The sequence below is a fragment of the Channa argus genome, chromosome 12, assembly GCF_033026475.1.
Source record: "Channa argus isolate prfri chromosome 12, Channa argus male v1.0, whole genome shotgun sequence".
Classification (NCBI taxonomy): Eukaryota; Metazoa; Chordata; class Actinopteri; order Anabantiformes; family Channidae; genus Channa; species Channa argus.
In genome coordinates, this window is record NC_090208.1 from 12,799,566 (window position 1) to 12,814,774 (window position 15,209).

Consider the following 15,209-nt stretch of genomic DNA (forward strand, 5'->3'; position numbering starts at 1 on the left):
CCATCTCCGAGGGAGGGAGCGAGGAGGAGGAGGAGGAGGAGGGGGAGGGAGGGGTTTAGGGTGGGGTGAAGGGTGGGATGCACCGTCTGCTCGGCTTTATCAAGTTTTATCAGGTGATGGATGAGCAGCAGTGGGGGAATCGGTGCCAATCACCACTGCAGCATTCCTGTAATATGTAGTCTGCATTTAATCATCGTTATTACTTTTTTTTTTTTTCAAATTTCAATTGTTTTGCCGATTTAGTTTCTTGGTTTGTGGCTATACTTTAAAAATGTGTGCAATATTTATTATGCAACATACCTGCAGAAAGTGAAAAGGTCTTGAGTGTGTGTTTTTTGCTTTTCCTTAGATTTATTTTTGTTCTTCAGTTTTTATTTTGTGGCACTTTAAGGACGGCATTTTAATTTCAGAGTACTTACAGTCACATTAAAGACCTCTATTGTATTCTATTCGATATTCCTTTTCAAAATTATCACCCCCTTTTTTTTTCTTTTTTTTTTTTTTGGTGGGCAGTGAAACAGTTGATTGAATGTTCAATGGCCAATTTAAAGCAATTGTTCCACATTCTGGGAAATACTTTTGCATGAGTTACATAGTTCATACTGAAGCTGCAGTTGCTGTCAAAGTCTGTCAGGAGTAGATGGTTGCGGACAAAGATGGCAGATTATGAACTTTGGCAGGAAGTACTAGGTGATTTTGCCAAACAGTGGTTAGGGTTAGGCAATAAAGTTGAGTGGTTAGGTTACAGAAAGATTGTTCAAGACAAAATCTGCCTGAAAACAACAACTCCTGAAAAACCTGGCGAAATATATCTTCAGTTGATTGTCTAGCTGCCTAAATTCAGAGGTTTTCCATCAATTGGCACGTTAGTGTTAAAGTTGTAAACTTTTTTCCCTGACATTACGATGCAGTTATTAAAAATAGCTTTGACTGTGATTAACAGAACCCATCTGGTAGCCAGTTAGCTTAGCTTAGCACAAAGACTGGAAATCAAGGAAACTACTAGCCCCACAGTGACAACAGGAGTGCGGGAAGTTACTGTTCAATAACAATGAACAACAAATATCGTTATGTTTATACTTTGGATTTTGTACAGAAAAACATGCTTGGTTAAAATTTTTACCTTTAGACAGACTCAGAGTAGTAGTTTCTTCTTTGCAGTCTATATGCTAAGCTAGGCTAACTAGCTGCTATCTTCACCTTTATACTGTACAGATATAAATATATAAATACCCATATTCCCCCAAAATACTTATATATAGCACACTGCTTAAAGTAATATGCTCCATGAGTTATGCTGTTGTTTAAATGTGCTGTAGCACTGACAGCAGAAAGAGTTTTTTTTCACAAACATAATTTTTAATGTATCAGAAATCAAGTTAGTTTTCAAAGCGGATCCCTTAAATTAAAATGACATATTAAATGTTGCTTAACCCTAACACAATAATTACTGGACATTCTGCTAGCACAAATGTTCTTTAATCATCAGATCTGACAAATATAGTCAAGGTGTGGATAAAAGGTTTTAGGAAAAAGATGAAAATTATATCATTGCAAAGATTTACGTCCCCCGTGACGTAAAATAATTTTTATTTAATTAATTTTACCTGAATATCAATTAAATATTATGTTGCAATGCAATCTTTGTTTTCTTGTTTTTTCTTGTAATTTCAAAATCAGGGGATGCAAACTTTAACTTCGCAACTTAAGGAAAAATTCAGATGACATAATCTAAGACAACTATCAGTTTGCATTGATCTAATTTTTGTTGTTTTGGTTTGACCCGGTTCAGATGCGTGCCTTTTCTGTGAGGAGTTTGAAAATGGTTTAATATCTCAGATTTAACTAAGTATTTTATATAATTTATGATATTTATGTCCACAAACCGAAAAAGCACGTGGAAAGTAGCTTGTGACTGTAAGTCTGGCACTAACAATCTCCTCTGAATTAATCACCAACTTGACATGTTTGGCCTACTTCATAAACAAATCTATTGTGAGATTATTGCACTGCCTTTCATAAACTATTAATCTAAATTATGTTTGAATTGCATTCACCTGTGCCTGGTATGGTGTGGCGGATAAATGAATCAAATTATAGATGAAACTCAACAGTGTTATCTATGCCCTGATTAACACAGGGTCATGCAGAACACATGACTCATACAGTTTTATAATTCATTTTGTTTTGTCATCTGTTTGGTTTGGTACTTATTGGCCACTGTCTTGGAAGTAGTCCAGTTTTTATGGAAAGTATTGTCACTTGTTTTTACTCATCATCAATTTTCTATACAACATGTACGCAGTTGGAGAGTAACTCATTTTTGTATATGTTAACTTATTTAGTCTTTAACCAAAAATTACATACCAACAATTTCCATCATAAATTTGGTGTCACAAAATGTCTCTGTACCCAAAAGGTTATGCACACTCAGGAGTATTTTCTCTTTCTTCCCCTGTCTCAACATCTTAAAATGTAGCACTCAGCATAATTCATCATCTGTAAGGATGCACAGAACTGGGGTCACAGACAATAATCAACCCGACTGTTTAGACATCAGTTGTGCATCCTATTTCTGTCCAAATTTACAACGAACAGGGCAGGATGTACACGGAGACAACACCTGTAAATTTCTCAAGACAGGTAAATGATAAGTTGCAATAATCCACTGTGAGCTAAGTCAAGACTATATGATTTATGACCTCTGGAGTGGGGAAACATCCAGAGCCTGAAGCTATGCAATGGATGTCTCAACAACAGTGGAGCTCAGCAGACACTAAAAACTTTACTGGCAGACCTATTATCGTCTACAGTGCAGGGTGCAAAACAGACTTAAAAGCAACGATCAGGTGACAAGGCAGCCTTGAACGCTCCCCCCCCCCGTTTCAAAACATTTATTTTGAGCAACTGCCTCTCTTTGTATTTGCCCAAGATAAGTTCAAGAGCTGACAGTAGCTCGGCAGAGGAGACTTTGACTATACGTTGCGTGACATTTATTGCACAGGACAGACGATCTCATTTTGTGACAACTGGCGCAGACAACACAGCAAGTCCTGTTTCGCTGAACTTGCACCTAAAAAGCAAAAAAAGAAGGAAAAACAGTCATTGTGGATTGGTCTTGGGAAACGTGTGCTCTTTCCCCTCCTCGATCATGTCTATATCAATTACTCTGCATCTGAAGCATACACAATGAATAAGGGACATTGCAGATTCTTTTATGCTGATGAGAAGCAGTTTGGGACGAGGGGAGAGGGAGGAGGGTCTGGGAGTCTTCGAAGCAGATAAAAATGGATATGTTCCCCTTGCTGCTTACCACCCCTGTATCAAAGCTTCCTGCTGGAGTCTGGGGAGCAGGGAGGGGGAGGGAGGTAAGGAAGGAGGAGGAGAGGATAGAAGTCAGTGGGGAGAGAAGGGGGGAGATGTCCCAGCTGTGTTTGACAGGTTTCAGGGCTGAGCTGTGTGGTCTGATGCTCAGAGCGGGAGGAGGAGGGTGCCCCCCCCCCCACTCCCTCACATACACACACAGAGGGGGGAAGGAGGCAGAGAAAGTCTGGTCATGGTGTCCTGGGTAACATGTCAGAGAGCTTAGACACAGTCCAGCCTCCTATGTGAAGACATCTGTGTGTTGTCTAAGGGGCCGACACAATGTATAGTGATTCAAGAATACTTACATTTTAAGTTTGGAGTTACTAGATAATGTCAGAGAATAGAGACTAGAAATAGAAAACAGCTTGAGACCACTGTTTAGCCAGCAGCTAGCTAAGTTAGCTTAGCATAAACAAAAGTTAAAAAGGATTTTTTTTTTAGAAAGCGAAATATTATCTGCCCTCACACACTAAAACAACGTGTGGAAATAACCTTTAAGCTAGACCCACGGCAGCCTTTCCGCTTGTAAAAATGAAATAGCAAAGTCTTTAGGTAAGGCATGAATATAACATGTTAGCTTTTACAGCCACCTTTTTTTAGAATTATTTTTTCAAGCATTTTGGTATTTTATATGTTTCGTTTTCTTTGTGAGGCCTTAATTTACTATGAAGCCTGCGATAAAACAAATTGAACTAATTTTCACTCACTTCTGTACAACTGTGCTCATACACATACGAGGCATGTTTTTTTTTACTACTTCTAAGTTCGAAATAAATCGATGCAAAAAGAAGCTTAAAGAAAATACAAAACCTGTCTTAGACCAATCAATCTAATTACAGTAGTAGTTCACTAAACATATTTAGTGCTAAATAACTGACTAAATGATGCTACAGAGAAGTCTCATTTTTCCATCTTGTTTATATGAATTAAAGCAATGAGATATGACATGTTAATTATTAGGGCTGAATGTAGATTGTGTTAACTTAGAGCTGTTTCCAGGCTTTATGTTGAGCTAAACTAAGCCGCTGACTATGACCTCATATTTACTGATTAATATTTCTCAAAATGTCCAGAGATTTGTTCCTCCAGATCCTCCAGACACGTCAACTGCAGAGCAATAACTACTAAGGCAGGACTGAAGATTGAGACACAAATCAGATTATCCAATATCGTCTTCTGGATCACTGACTCACAGCTAAAAGGCCACCTTGATATGAGCACCAAAGCACGAATCAATCATGACACAATGCCGATGTATTGACCAGTGGTGGATCCTCGAGGGAGAACCCCTGTGGTTCTTGCAACCTGCTCGATCGGCAGCCAGACGACTCAAAGATGTGTTTCCTCGTCGCTTCTTTTCTTCTCATCACTGTACTCCACAGTTACTAACATCCACACAACCAGAAAGAAACCAGAGAGAGGAAGAATAATGTTGTGACCCATCTAGAGGTCATCTGCAAAAACATGCAGGCCTGCCTGTGCTCTAAGTTTGACTGAACAACACAGTTCACCCGATGGAGTGATGTTGGGTAAGTGGCTCTCATTGGGCTTAGTGCCAGGCCATTCCATTCCTTTTGATACACAGCGTTCCTCCCTTTTTGCTCAGTGCCCTTTGATCTTCCTCTAAGATCACTAATGAGCAATTTGTGGTCAGATTGACCCGCTCTAATTGGCTGTGGGAGGCTTGCTGCTTTGTTTTAGTTTGCTCAGTCTTTTTTCAGTGGCTTCGTTACAACCGCAGCTCTGTTTACTCGACCCCCGTGTGACATAAAAATCACATTAAATGACAAAACCAGTACTGTTTTTGAAGTTTATTTCTAATTGTCTAGGTTGTTCTCTATAAAGTGGTGTCCATCCAGCCTTTTGCTGCAATTAATTCTTCAACATTTTAATGATCTTTTGGGCTGTACATGTGGCTCTAGTAAGATGGGCAGACACAATGTGCATTTCTTTATAATGCTGTACATTGTGTTCCTCACATAACACAATTTAATTAAATTTTCTGTTAGGCCAGAATCTCCAAGTTTTATCCTTTGAATCCATTGTTGGTTTCGTCCATTGACAACCCCCATACAGTTTTTCCAAAAAGATTTGGGTTCTGCTCAAAATTACTCACAAAAGAGAGAAAGCAGCATTACTTACATACTTCTATATATATTATATACTTCTATATTACTTAATATTTCTCCACGGATCAGAAAGTAAGAAGAAAAACACTGAGTTATGAAGCTGACGATCTCTGGAGTAAAGTTTGGTTTTATATCACAGGTCTTAGCTCACCTAAAACATGACAAACGGGAGACTGGCTATTGCTTAGACTGGAGGACAGCCAACTCGTGAGGACTATTCTGGCAGGAATTTTGCCCAATTCTAAAATAAGTCTAAACAATTTGGAGCCAAGGCCCAGCTTAGACTGCACAGTGTCTGTAGAGAATGGGTTGTTTAAGCTGAATCCCATAGCAACATTCTCACAAATAATTGGTAGTAACCTTTACCAAAAATTTACCATCTTAGTTAAGTGTGTCTGCTTGTTAACATTGCTGATTAGCATTGAACACCAGCATTGCTTAGCACTGAAGCCATGTCCTCTGTTACAGCCAAGCTGAAATTTGCTCAGCTAAACTTTGTATGTTTTTTCATCACAAAAATACTTTGCCTGAGTTGTGTTCATATCAGTGGACATATAATATTATAATGTGCTGTAACTGTCATTCATCAAATACTCGCAGGTCAAAATGCAGGCCTGTGCCAGGAAATAATCCCTTAAGTAAGGGATGGAGGGTCTTTTTGTTTGGAGTCTCTTTGTCTGCCTGAACAGCAGTTGATTTTAGGTAAGACTAACATCTTAAGAAGGCCAAAAAGGTCCAAGTTATGATGCAGGTGTGCTCAAAAAACAGTTGGTTTTAGTAAAATCAGCTTTATTCTTGTTGAGTTAATGTTTATGGACAGGTTCAGAGAAAAAGAATGCAAGAGCGTGTGTGATTAAATAATTGCATTACCGAGTAGTAAAGTAAAACATACGTTTATTCTCAGGGGCGTGAGTGGCGTTGTTGCGTATCGCTGTGTAGTGAATCTGACAGAGAGGAACCAGCTCTGAACAAAAACAGCTTGTCTCATTGTCTTCTCTCATATAAAGACAATCCTGCAGTTGTGTCAAAGTACAGAAACACCCGAATGAGTCTGTGTCATTAAACTGTACTAAAAGCTTTTACGGTCGAGTGGACAAAGGAAGCGCTGAGTAGAAAGCAGGGGCCACTTTAAGTGTGTCTCCTAGGCTTAAATTCCCAAATGTTGACACAGGTCTTTGTAATGGACTATAATGTTGCCTTTGAATGTAGCTGGGTGGGTAAAATGTCTTCAAGCAATGTCCTAATGCAGGTCAAAGGGAAATACATAAAGGTATAGCTTCACCTTGGTTGTAGGGTGGAACCACTAAAAAGTTAAACTAAAACCTGCCTGTTGTGGCTTTGTCACCTTTTTAAATCTTTTTTTAAACAAAGTGCGTGTGTGTGCTTGTATTTGTTAACTAGTTGGGGCCAAAAATGTTATTTCCCAACCGAGTTAGGAATTTTTGATTAAGTGGTGACATTTTGCCAAACCTAACAAGTTGCGAGACCTGTTTGAGGGTTTAGGGTTAGTTGTTATGACAGGGTCAGAGTAAGAGTCAAGAGAATGCATTGTGATTTTCCATAACGTGTATTGATCTTTACTTACAGAAAATTTGCTTCATCTATTGTCAGTTTTAGTTATTATTCTTTAGTATGTAATGGGATCTATACACACACAAACTTCATGTTCTATTTTGCACACTTTTCTTCTTTCTGTTAAACTGCATGTGATTTCACTGCAGTTTCCATATAAGCTCATAAAAGGAAACTGCATAAAAGCAGAATATGCAAGATAAAGGATTTCAAAGTGTGCTCAGTAAAGATGTACTCACATGCTCATGACCATGCTATATTTTCAATGTTTACCATCTTATCCTAACATGTTAGCAGCAACCATAAAGTGTAGATAAGGCGGTCAGAGTCTAAATTATTAAACTAAGGAACTAGACACATTACCATCTTTAAGTGATGATGGTGCTAAATAAAATATTAAGAGATCACTAAAAATATAGCAGTTAATCCTAGTGACTTTTTTTTTTTTTTGTCCTTTCGGTTTATCCCGTGAGTTCAGGGTCGCCACAGTGGGTCATTGTCCGCATGTTGATTTGGCACAGTTTTTACACCGGATGCCCTTCCTGACGCAACCCTCCCCAATTTCTACCGGGCTGGACCGGCATCGTTAGGGAGGTGAATGGGCTGTTAGGGGTTCATTGTCCGGGGACACTTTGACATATAGCCAGGTGACGTATCCTAGTGACGTATGTAAAACTAATTTAAAAACACAAACAATGTGAACATACGAATATCCGTACCAATTTTTAATGGCAATCCATTGAACATGGGATGGGACATGGGATATTTTAATCTGGACCGAAGTGGACTAACTTAGTGGCTCAAGTCACCATCCAGGTGCCACTGTGGTTAAAAAGGCCTGACATCCAGTGGTTCTGGGTTCCTGTTGTGATGAAATTAATCATTTCTGCGGGATTGCAATGGAAATCACTGTGGCCTATAGGTCACATTTCACATTTTCAAAGGTGAATTGGACCTTGCTGCAAAGGTCAGCTGTCAGAAACCCTCTATCCTATCAAACCAAGCGGTGGCCTATTTGAACATGACTGACTGCAGTGGACTACAGCATGACTTTACCTGTGTGTGCTGCTGAGAACACAGGCCATATTAGTGCATCGAAGAGAAAGAACTGATATTATTTTCCTTCTTTTTGTGTAGTCATAGGTGGAGCCAAATGCTGGAGGAGAAATTAGCTTACTTGTGACATTTTTAAAGCAACCTCCTCAGTATACAAACCTGCTTCTCTCTTTGTTTATGGTAAGATATTATCGGCTCTTCAGACAATGGTGCATATTGCAGCTAAGACTAAATATTGACTTGAGATAATCCTATGAAAAGAAAAACAAATACCACTGCGATGTACAAAAGTCTGCTTTAACAAACGAGTGGAAACTGGATAATTCAGTTTCACAACAGTACAGTAAGACAGAGGTATAAATAACTGCTTCCAAATATAGAACGACATTTGAACTTCCTCTCAAATTCCTGCCGTGACTTGCTATCATCATAGCCATTTTGCCTCTGTGAAAACCCTCTGCAGATTAAAAGGCCGCACTCGCCCTGCATGAGGTCTTTGTCACTCTGCACATCCGTGCAGCTGTGCCCAGCGTCTCTCTTCCTTGTCGTATTAAAGTAAACTGACACTTTGGCAACACCCCAGAATAAAAATGATGGTGGTGGAAAAAAAACAGAAGTGAGAACAGAGAGGAGCCTAGACGTGGCCCCGGCTGCACTCCACTGCTGAAATAATTAGCCCCTAGTTGGTGTGGACTCCTCGTGGGACTCCACTGTGACATGTTCAAATGAGTATTGGCAGTGTGTGACACCAGCTGTGGGCCGCCTACGGGGAGCTGCTGTAGTGTACAGCTCTGCCCACTGAGCACGACACAAACCCTTGAAACTAAAGAGCTGGAGCAGGCGGCCTTGAGCTTGTTTTACAGCCAGATGACTTTAACAGAAACAACACTTAAATGTAAAGTCTGAACTGAACTTTATGTCAGGTGTTTCAGACACTAATGACTGTCCACCACACACACACACAAACACACACACACATCCGTCCACACCCAAATCCTTGAGCCTGTCGCACAGATGGGAGCACCACCCATGGGGTTCAGACATGAGGAGGAGGGCATCTTTCAGCCCCATCCTGCAGTAGAAATGCAAGTTGCAACCACACCCATGTCAGTTACAATAAACCATGGTCTGTGTTGAATTCCCACTGTACCCAGTGGCACCAATTTGGCAACACCTGGTGGGTGGGCACAACATTGGCAACCCATCAAATCCAGAATTCTGACTACCACACCCTCTTTTTAAAGGCAAAAAAATCGGAATAAATCGCAGTCAATAGTGCCCTCATCCTTTGAAGCAATTATTTTCAGCACGAACACTTGCTATTATGGCTATTTTTACCACAAAAGATAATATATTTTTAGATACTAATAAACCATTTTAATTGGACATGATGTGTCACCTGGTGAAACAAAGCCCTCAGCACAGACAGTAGAAGCTACCAAGAGTTGCTCAATAGTCCCTCCTAATGGTCACAAATGTAAAAACTATTATTCATCAACACACTCCAAGCCTAAATTAAATGCTTATTAGAATGTTTATTGCACTATTTTTGTTTATTTATTAGAGCATTTATAAATACAGACAAAGAGAATGAATTAAGGTATAAATGGCACAGTTAATTTGAAAGCAAAACTGCAAACCTAAATATATTGTCACATAGATTGAGGAGTGTGTGTATTAGTAGTGAAGGAGGTCAACAACGTTAAAGTGGCCACAAGTGCAAGTTGAGGAGTATGTGTGTGTGCAGATGCTTTGGCCTGCAGCGGGGGGTTCTTCCTCCTGCAGCGGGGGTTCTTCCTCCAGATGCATATTAGTTTCTCACAGGTGTGCTGCTTCCCTTCGCTGTCTTCTTCAGGTGGTGGTAGTTTGGAAGAATCTTCATGAGGAAGTCAAGCTGCTGAGTCTGAGGCTGCAAGATAAAAAGAAATCCATTCCCTGTCACACGGATCTGTTTACCAGGCAGACAACGAACTTTATCACCCACACGAGGCGACAAAGGAGAGCTGACCTGTGGCTTTTCGCTATGCACGCGCCTGATGCAGTCGGAGCCATACACAACCGTGTTCTCTGGCACCACCTCACACGTGTTTATGTGGCAGCATGCGCCCATGATGCAGCCGTTGGTCAGGATCACGTTTCGCCCGAGATCAGCTGGGATTTAATATCAGTGTGAGACGATATGAATGGATCAACAGTCAGAGATATTGCCATAGCAGTATCGTTTACACTGAGGTATTGATCCCTTAATACCTGTGGGATTATTAGACCTCTGTATACAATGTTGCAAATCAATGAGTTTAACTAATTTGATTTAAAATGTTCTATATTTTGTATATATTTAATAGAGAAACTATGTGAAAAAATATATAACTAAGTATATTTTCTAAAAGTATATTTTATACATTTTAGTACACTTAAATTGCAAAATTCCACACTAAAATTTACTGAAAATATTTGCGTTATGTAGTGCAAATATATTAAATTTGTTTTAAAATGTTTTTAGTGCCATCAATTACAGATGTTGTACTGACATATTTTATCACGAAACAGTCTCTTAATTTTTCTTAAAATCCTCCTGTATCTTAAAATATAATGCCTTAAAAAATTATACATACTGTAATTATACCCATGTTGCACGCTCAGCTTTGATTAAATGACTTACCTTTGGACTCAATCACATTGTTATCTCCTATTTTCAAAGCTTGAGACACTGTGATAGAAATATTAAGGAAAATTATTTTAAAACAATTAATAGTTGCTGCATACTACAGCCTGAACAATACATTGGATGGCATTGGACACATAATATTAATAAATATCTAATAAGCTATCATTTATAGGGGGCCTGGTGGATCAGTGGTAGAGCTCTGGGTTGGGATGCAGAAGGCAGCGGGTTTGAATCCCACCCCACCAGGTGTGGCCCCACCCAGCCACCAAGGGCAACCTTAGTGCTGACCCGGAGCCTGGACAAAGAAATGGGAGGGTTGCAGCAGGAAGGGCATCTGGCGTAAAAATACATGCCAAATCAATGTGCGGAACATGTTCTAATGTGGCGACCCTTGAAGGGACAAGTTGAAATCTTATCAAATCTTGATCTTATCAAATAAACAATCATTTCAGGATGGACTGAGTCAGACTAAATATTCCTCCAGTGCTCTCTGGTGGACACACTTTATAACAGCAATACTGTTTCTCATCAACTCAAATGTACATTTTATATATTATATGTCTGACTCTGCTGCAGCCTATGTAATGTTATTAAAATTGCAATGGATACCACATCCAACTTCAAACACATTATTGGTCCCAATGGTCATGGTCTTTGGTTCAGCTCCCTCCGTGTCTGGCAGAATGTTTTCTGGATAACTATACACCAAAAAAGATGACACGATATGACATGATTATATAATAATCAAATAAAAACATTTATTAGAGCAGTCACACACACTACCTACCTGTTAATAATGAGTACCTGCTCCTCTATTAGATTCCCCTCTCCAACGATAATGGGCCCTGCCTCTGCTATGATCCGTGCTTTGGGGTGAACAACTGTTCTGGCACCTGTAGAGATGTCAAAATAAAGATTTTGGACAGTGTCTTATTTCACTGCCAGCGAGAATAGAATATAATGGAGCTTCTTGTGATTTTAAAGGGCTCACCGATGGTCACATCTCCTCTTATTTCGCTTTCAACACAAACCACAGCTCCAGCTACAATTTTCGCACTACAAGAAGAGACAGAAATTATGGCAAATCAGCACTAGTGACACAAATCCCAACGAGAAAACAAACATCTTGACAGCTGATGACACAGATCCTGCCAGATTTGAGATGTTGCACATCTCTAAAATGTTAGTGTTACGACATCTCGGCAATTATTATCCACACTGCAATCATAAATATGGCTGTCATTGTCAGTGATTTTTGCAGGATGAATTAAAAATGAAACTCCGCTAGAATTTCCTAACGTTGCTCCATAAACGACCTCATAATATAAACGGTTGATCAAATGAAGCCCGATTCGGTACCTTTTCTGTGCCATTATTTGCTTACTGGCGTCTGACATCTTTGCGTGAATGAATTTATCGATAATGGACTATTAATCCTAGATCAGAGTCCGAGCTCAGGTTTGATTGAGTTTGTCTGAAAATATCGGCACGAAACGTTGCTGCCCTCTACTAGACTTTAAGGGTGCAATTTTCTCCGCTGAGATTTATGGTGTGTTACGCAGTTCTCTTTTATAATATTTATAATGTACATTTAATCTTACAGAAAAAAGAAATCACAGTTTTACATCCATTTCGGTGTATTGTGTAAGTGTATTGAAGTCACATTTTAACTCGTGGTCAAGTTTGAGTTTTCTTATATATAATGTGAAACATAAAATAATATTGAAATCAAACACTTGACTGAAATCCAATCTGTATTTTTGTTCTGTTTTGATAATTTTTTAAATCTCTTTTGCAGCTTCTAAATGTAATCCAAAACTTTGCTAAGAAAGACCTTATTTAGCAGTTGTTATCTTGCAGTAAAACTGCAAGATAACAAACCAATCCCACAGTCATCTTATTGTATATTCAGAATTGTACAGTATTTGCAATATCAACGTGTCTCCTGCAGGGTGCAACAACTACCAACGAATGGGGACAACTTCAGCTACAGACTAAGAAAGGTTAATTTGATGATATGTCTTCAATGGATGAAAACATCCTGCTACCATAAAACACCAGACCAAAAAAACACCACATGCAGTTCATTTAACAGCCACTGTACAAACATAAGTATTTTTATATTAACATAATACAATGCAAGTATTATAATGGCATGTTATTTCTAAAGTAAGCACATTTACTGCATGTTAAGCTTTGTGTGACTTTTAGGCTATTCACAAATGGGTCACAAAACCGGCTTGTGAGGTGCAGCAATCACCAGTGACTCTGCCTAGGCTTCATTCGGAAAGAGCCCAAAGAGCCCATCATCTGTCCAGTGATGTTTTACTTACAGCAAGTCAGTTAGATTGTCCTATGATGGCACCGGAAATTGAAGATTGCCTGCTACCAGAATAAAACGTCGAATAACGTTAACCCAAAAATTGTATCCCCCAAATCCCCAGTTTTATTGGCGTAGAGCTAATCCATTTTTTTATACATATGCCCTGTCTATAATGTTTCCATCCATCCCTGCCTTTAATGGGCAAGACAAATACGAATAAGTGGTTTTTAAAGCAAAGTTGTGTCCGTTTTGTCTATATGCAATTTAAAATAAAGTACACCAAGCTTAAACCATTGCAGACAAATCCAACAGTCCTGTAATAAATCATTGCTCATCAAGGAAATTGTATTCAGTTTTTATTCAAACTGTGTTAGAGAGGTGCTGATTCAACTGTATTCATATAGCATCAGTTTTAAATGAAGTGGCAACTAAAATCAAGTTTTTAATAATGTAAAAATTTTATAGATTTTTAAAAATAGAACAACATCATATTAAATGTCAATTAGAAAAAAAATAAAGGAGGATTATATAAAATAAATATTGATATGACAATGAGGATTAATTTATAAAAATGTTTGAATCATTTATATTTCACAAAGAAGGCTACAATTAAGCATTGTTTGCAGATCCGTTAAAGTAGATGTCTATATTGTGTAACTGAAAGAATAAACGTGGACAAATTAAATGTAGTTCAGACACAAAATGATGATAATGAAAAATGTTATTAGCACTAAAATGTGCATTTGTTGTTTGTTTGTCTATATACAGTATGTGATCTGGTGGGGAGTGTTTTATTTACCCTGTTTGGGGATGCTGGTTGTCGGCGGCGATTTTGTAAAAAATATGGAAAAAACAAAAAAACCAAACAAAAAAAAAAAAACACAAAGCAACGTCGACGCAGAGTCGTTATTTTATTTTGTAAGTCCTTTACAGGAAGCAGTGGACGCCATTTTGCCTGACTTGATGGCTGTAGAGTTTTGGGGGAGAGAAGAAGAATCATCTCCTCAGCTTGAAGTGAGCAGCGGGCAGTAGCGTCTGAACCTGCACTTCTCACTCAGAGTGTAGCCTCTTTGAACTGTTATTCTACGGGTTAAAAATATCTGATTTACTGTAACTATGTGCATAAAATATACGAGCTGACACCAACACTGGACAGCTCTATTCTCTGCTTAGTGGAAGTGAAGAGCTCGTTCGGGCTGCGGGGCTGAACTTCGTGCGTTTAGCGTTAGCTCGTGTCAACTTTGTGAAAATATGTAACTGTGCTAAATGAGACAGTAACATGGAGCAGTCGGATACTCTGGACATAGAGTCGCTGAAGGTAAGTTTGCACCCATGGAAAAAAGTGCGTGTTTGACACATTTTTTCTATCACATTTTAGAAACACGCGTCCCTCGATGCGCGATCACGTACGTGACGGCAAAAGGTAACGTGAGTCTTAACTTGTGTTCACTGGACGGAAATGTCGACATGACGAAATTATGGATGAGTTATCTGTTTACATATTGTGTTGTTTTATTCAGGACTTCCTCACCGCTCCTCCCTGCAACAGGTGCCTCAAACGTGCCATTAAACTCCCAGCTAATTAAGGATGAATGCGATTTGGCAGCGGTTGCGTTTTTCTCCAGGTCGGACTATAATAAACAGTAACCAGCGCTCAAACAGCCCATGAAGCCCCTTAACCGGGGACTGTTTTGGTTTTGCATCTCCCTTTCTTGTATTGGTGTACCCTCATGCAGTATGCATTCTCCTCCCCAGGAATCACAGCAGCATGACAGCCTATGAATATTCTGCCCTCATGGTGTCTCATTATAATTCCAGTCTTAACAAGAAGGGCGGTAACCTCTGGGTAGTACAGTGCGACGCCTCTTGCATCTGTGTTGCAGTGCAAAGAGAGGCTCGCTGTCTCAGTAGAGCTGCTTGTTTTGCATGCACCGGCCAGCTACACATACACACACACCGCTTCGGGCTCAGTGGTTGGGTCCTGCTTATCAGTCAAGAAATCACTCCTTCTCCTGCTGGCTCTGAGCTGATCCAGCACTTTAAACAAACTTGCAGACTTGTCACTTTGAGCTAATTTGTCATGTTTCATTTGGGA

The 15,209-nt window shown here is 39.3% G+C and overlaps 2 protein-coding genes across 7 annotated transcripts in view; one reads left to right on the plus strand and one right to left on the minus strand.

Moving 5' to 3' along the window:
- Positions 1-9,657: 9,657 nt before the first annotated feature.
- On the minus strand, positions 9,658-12,290 carry LOC137137235 (dynactin subunit 6-like). Its single transcript, XM_067523224.1, has 7 exons — positions 12,151-12,290; positions 11,783-11,847; positions 11,579-11,684; positions 11,401-11,489; positions 10,786-10,833; positions 10,132-10,274; positions 9,658-10,032 (listed from the first exon to the last, which is right to left on the minus strand). The coding sequence occupies exons 1-7, from the start codon at positions 12,186-12,188 to the stop codon at positions 9,934-9,936; spliced, it is 588 nt and encodes a 195-aa protein (XP_067379325.1). The 5' UTR covers positions 12,189-12,290; the 3' UTR covers positions 9,658-9,933.
- A 1,796-nt stretch (positions 12,291-14,086) lies between these two features.
- LOC137137324 (zeta-sarcoglycan-like) overlaps positions 14,087-15,209 on the plus strand; it is a 47,985-nt gene continuing 46,862 nt past the window's right edge. For 4 of the 6 annotated variants that reach the window (XR_010915702.1, XM_067523461.1, XM_067523462.1 and 1 more), the window contains exon 1: positions 14,087-14,432. Coding sequence is in view for 4 of the 6 variants with exons in the window: in XM_067523461.1 (XP_067379562.1) it covers positions 14,394-14,432 (39 nt within the window). In the remaining 2 variants the exon portion in view is untranslated. The remainder of the gene's footprint in view (positions 14,433-15,209) is intronic. The other 2 variants (XM_067523460.1, XR_010915701.1) reach the window with 2 other exon arrangements.

What these genes read in the sequence shown, in the direction of transcription:
- LOC137137235 (XM_067523224.1), bottom strand. Translation starts at nt 12,188, where the DNA reads ATGTCAGACGCCAGTAAGCAAATAATGGCACAGAAAAG. An exon ending in CAATGTGATTGAGTCCAAAG is followed by an intron (nt 10,275 to 10,785) that starts GTAAGTCATTTA and finishes ATTAAATCCCAG; the next exon opens with CTGATCTCGGGCGAAACGTG. An exon ending in TGCATAGCGAAAAGCCACAG is followed by an intron (nt 10,033 to 10,131) that starts GTCAGCTCTCCT and finishes TTTATCTTGCAG; the next exon opens with CCTCAGACTCAGCAGCTTGA.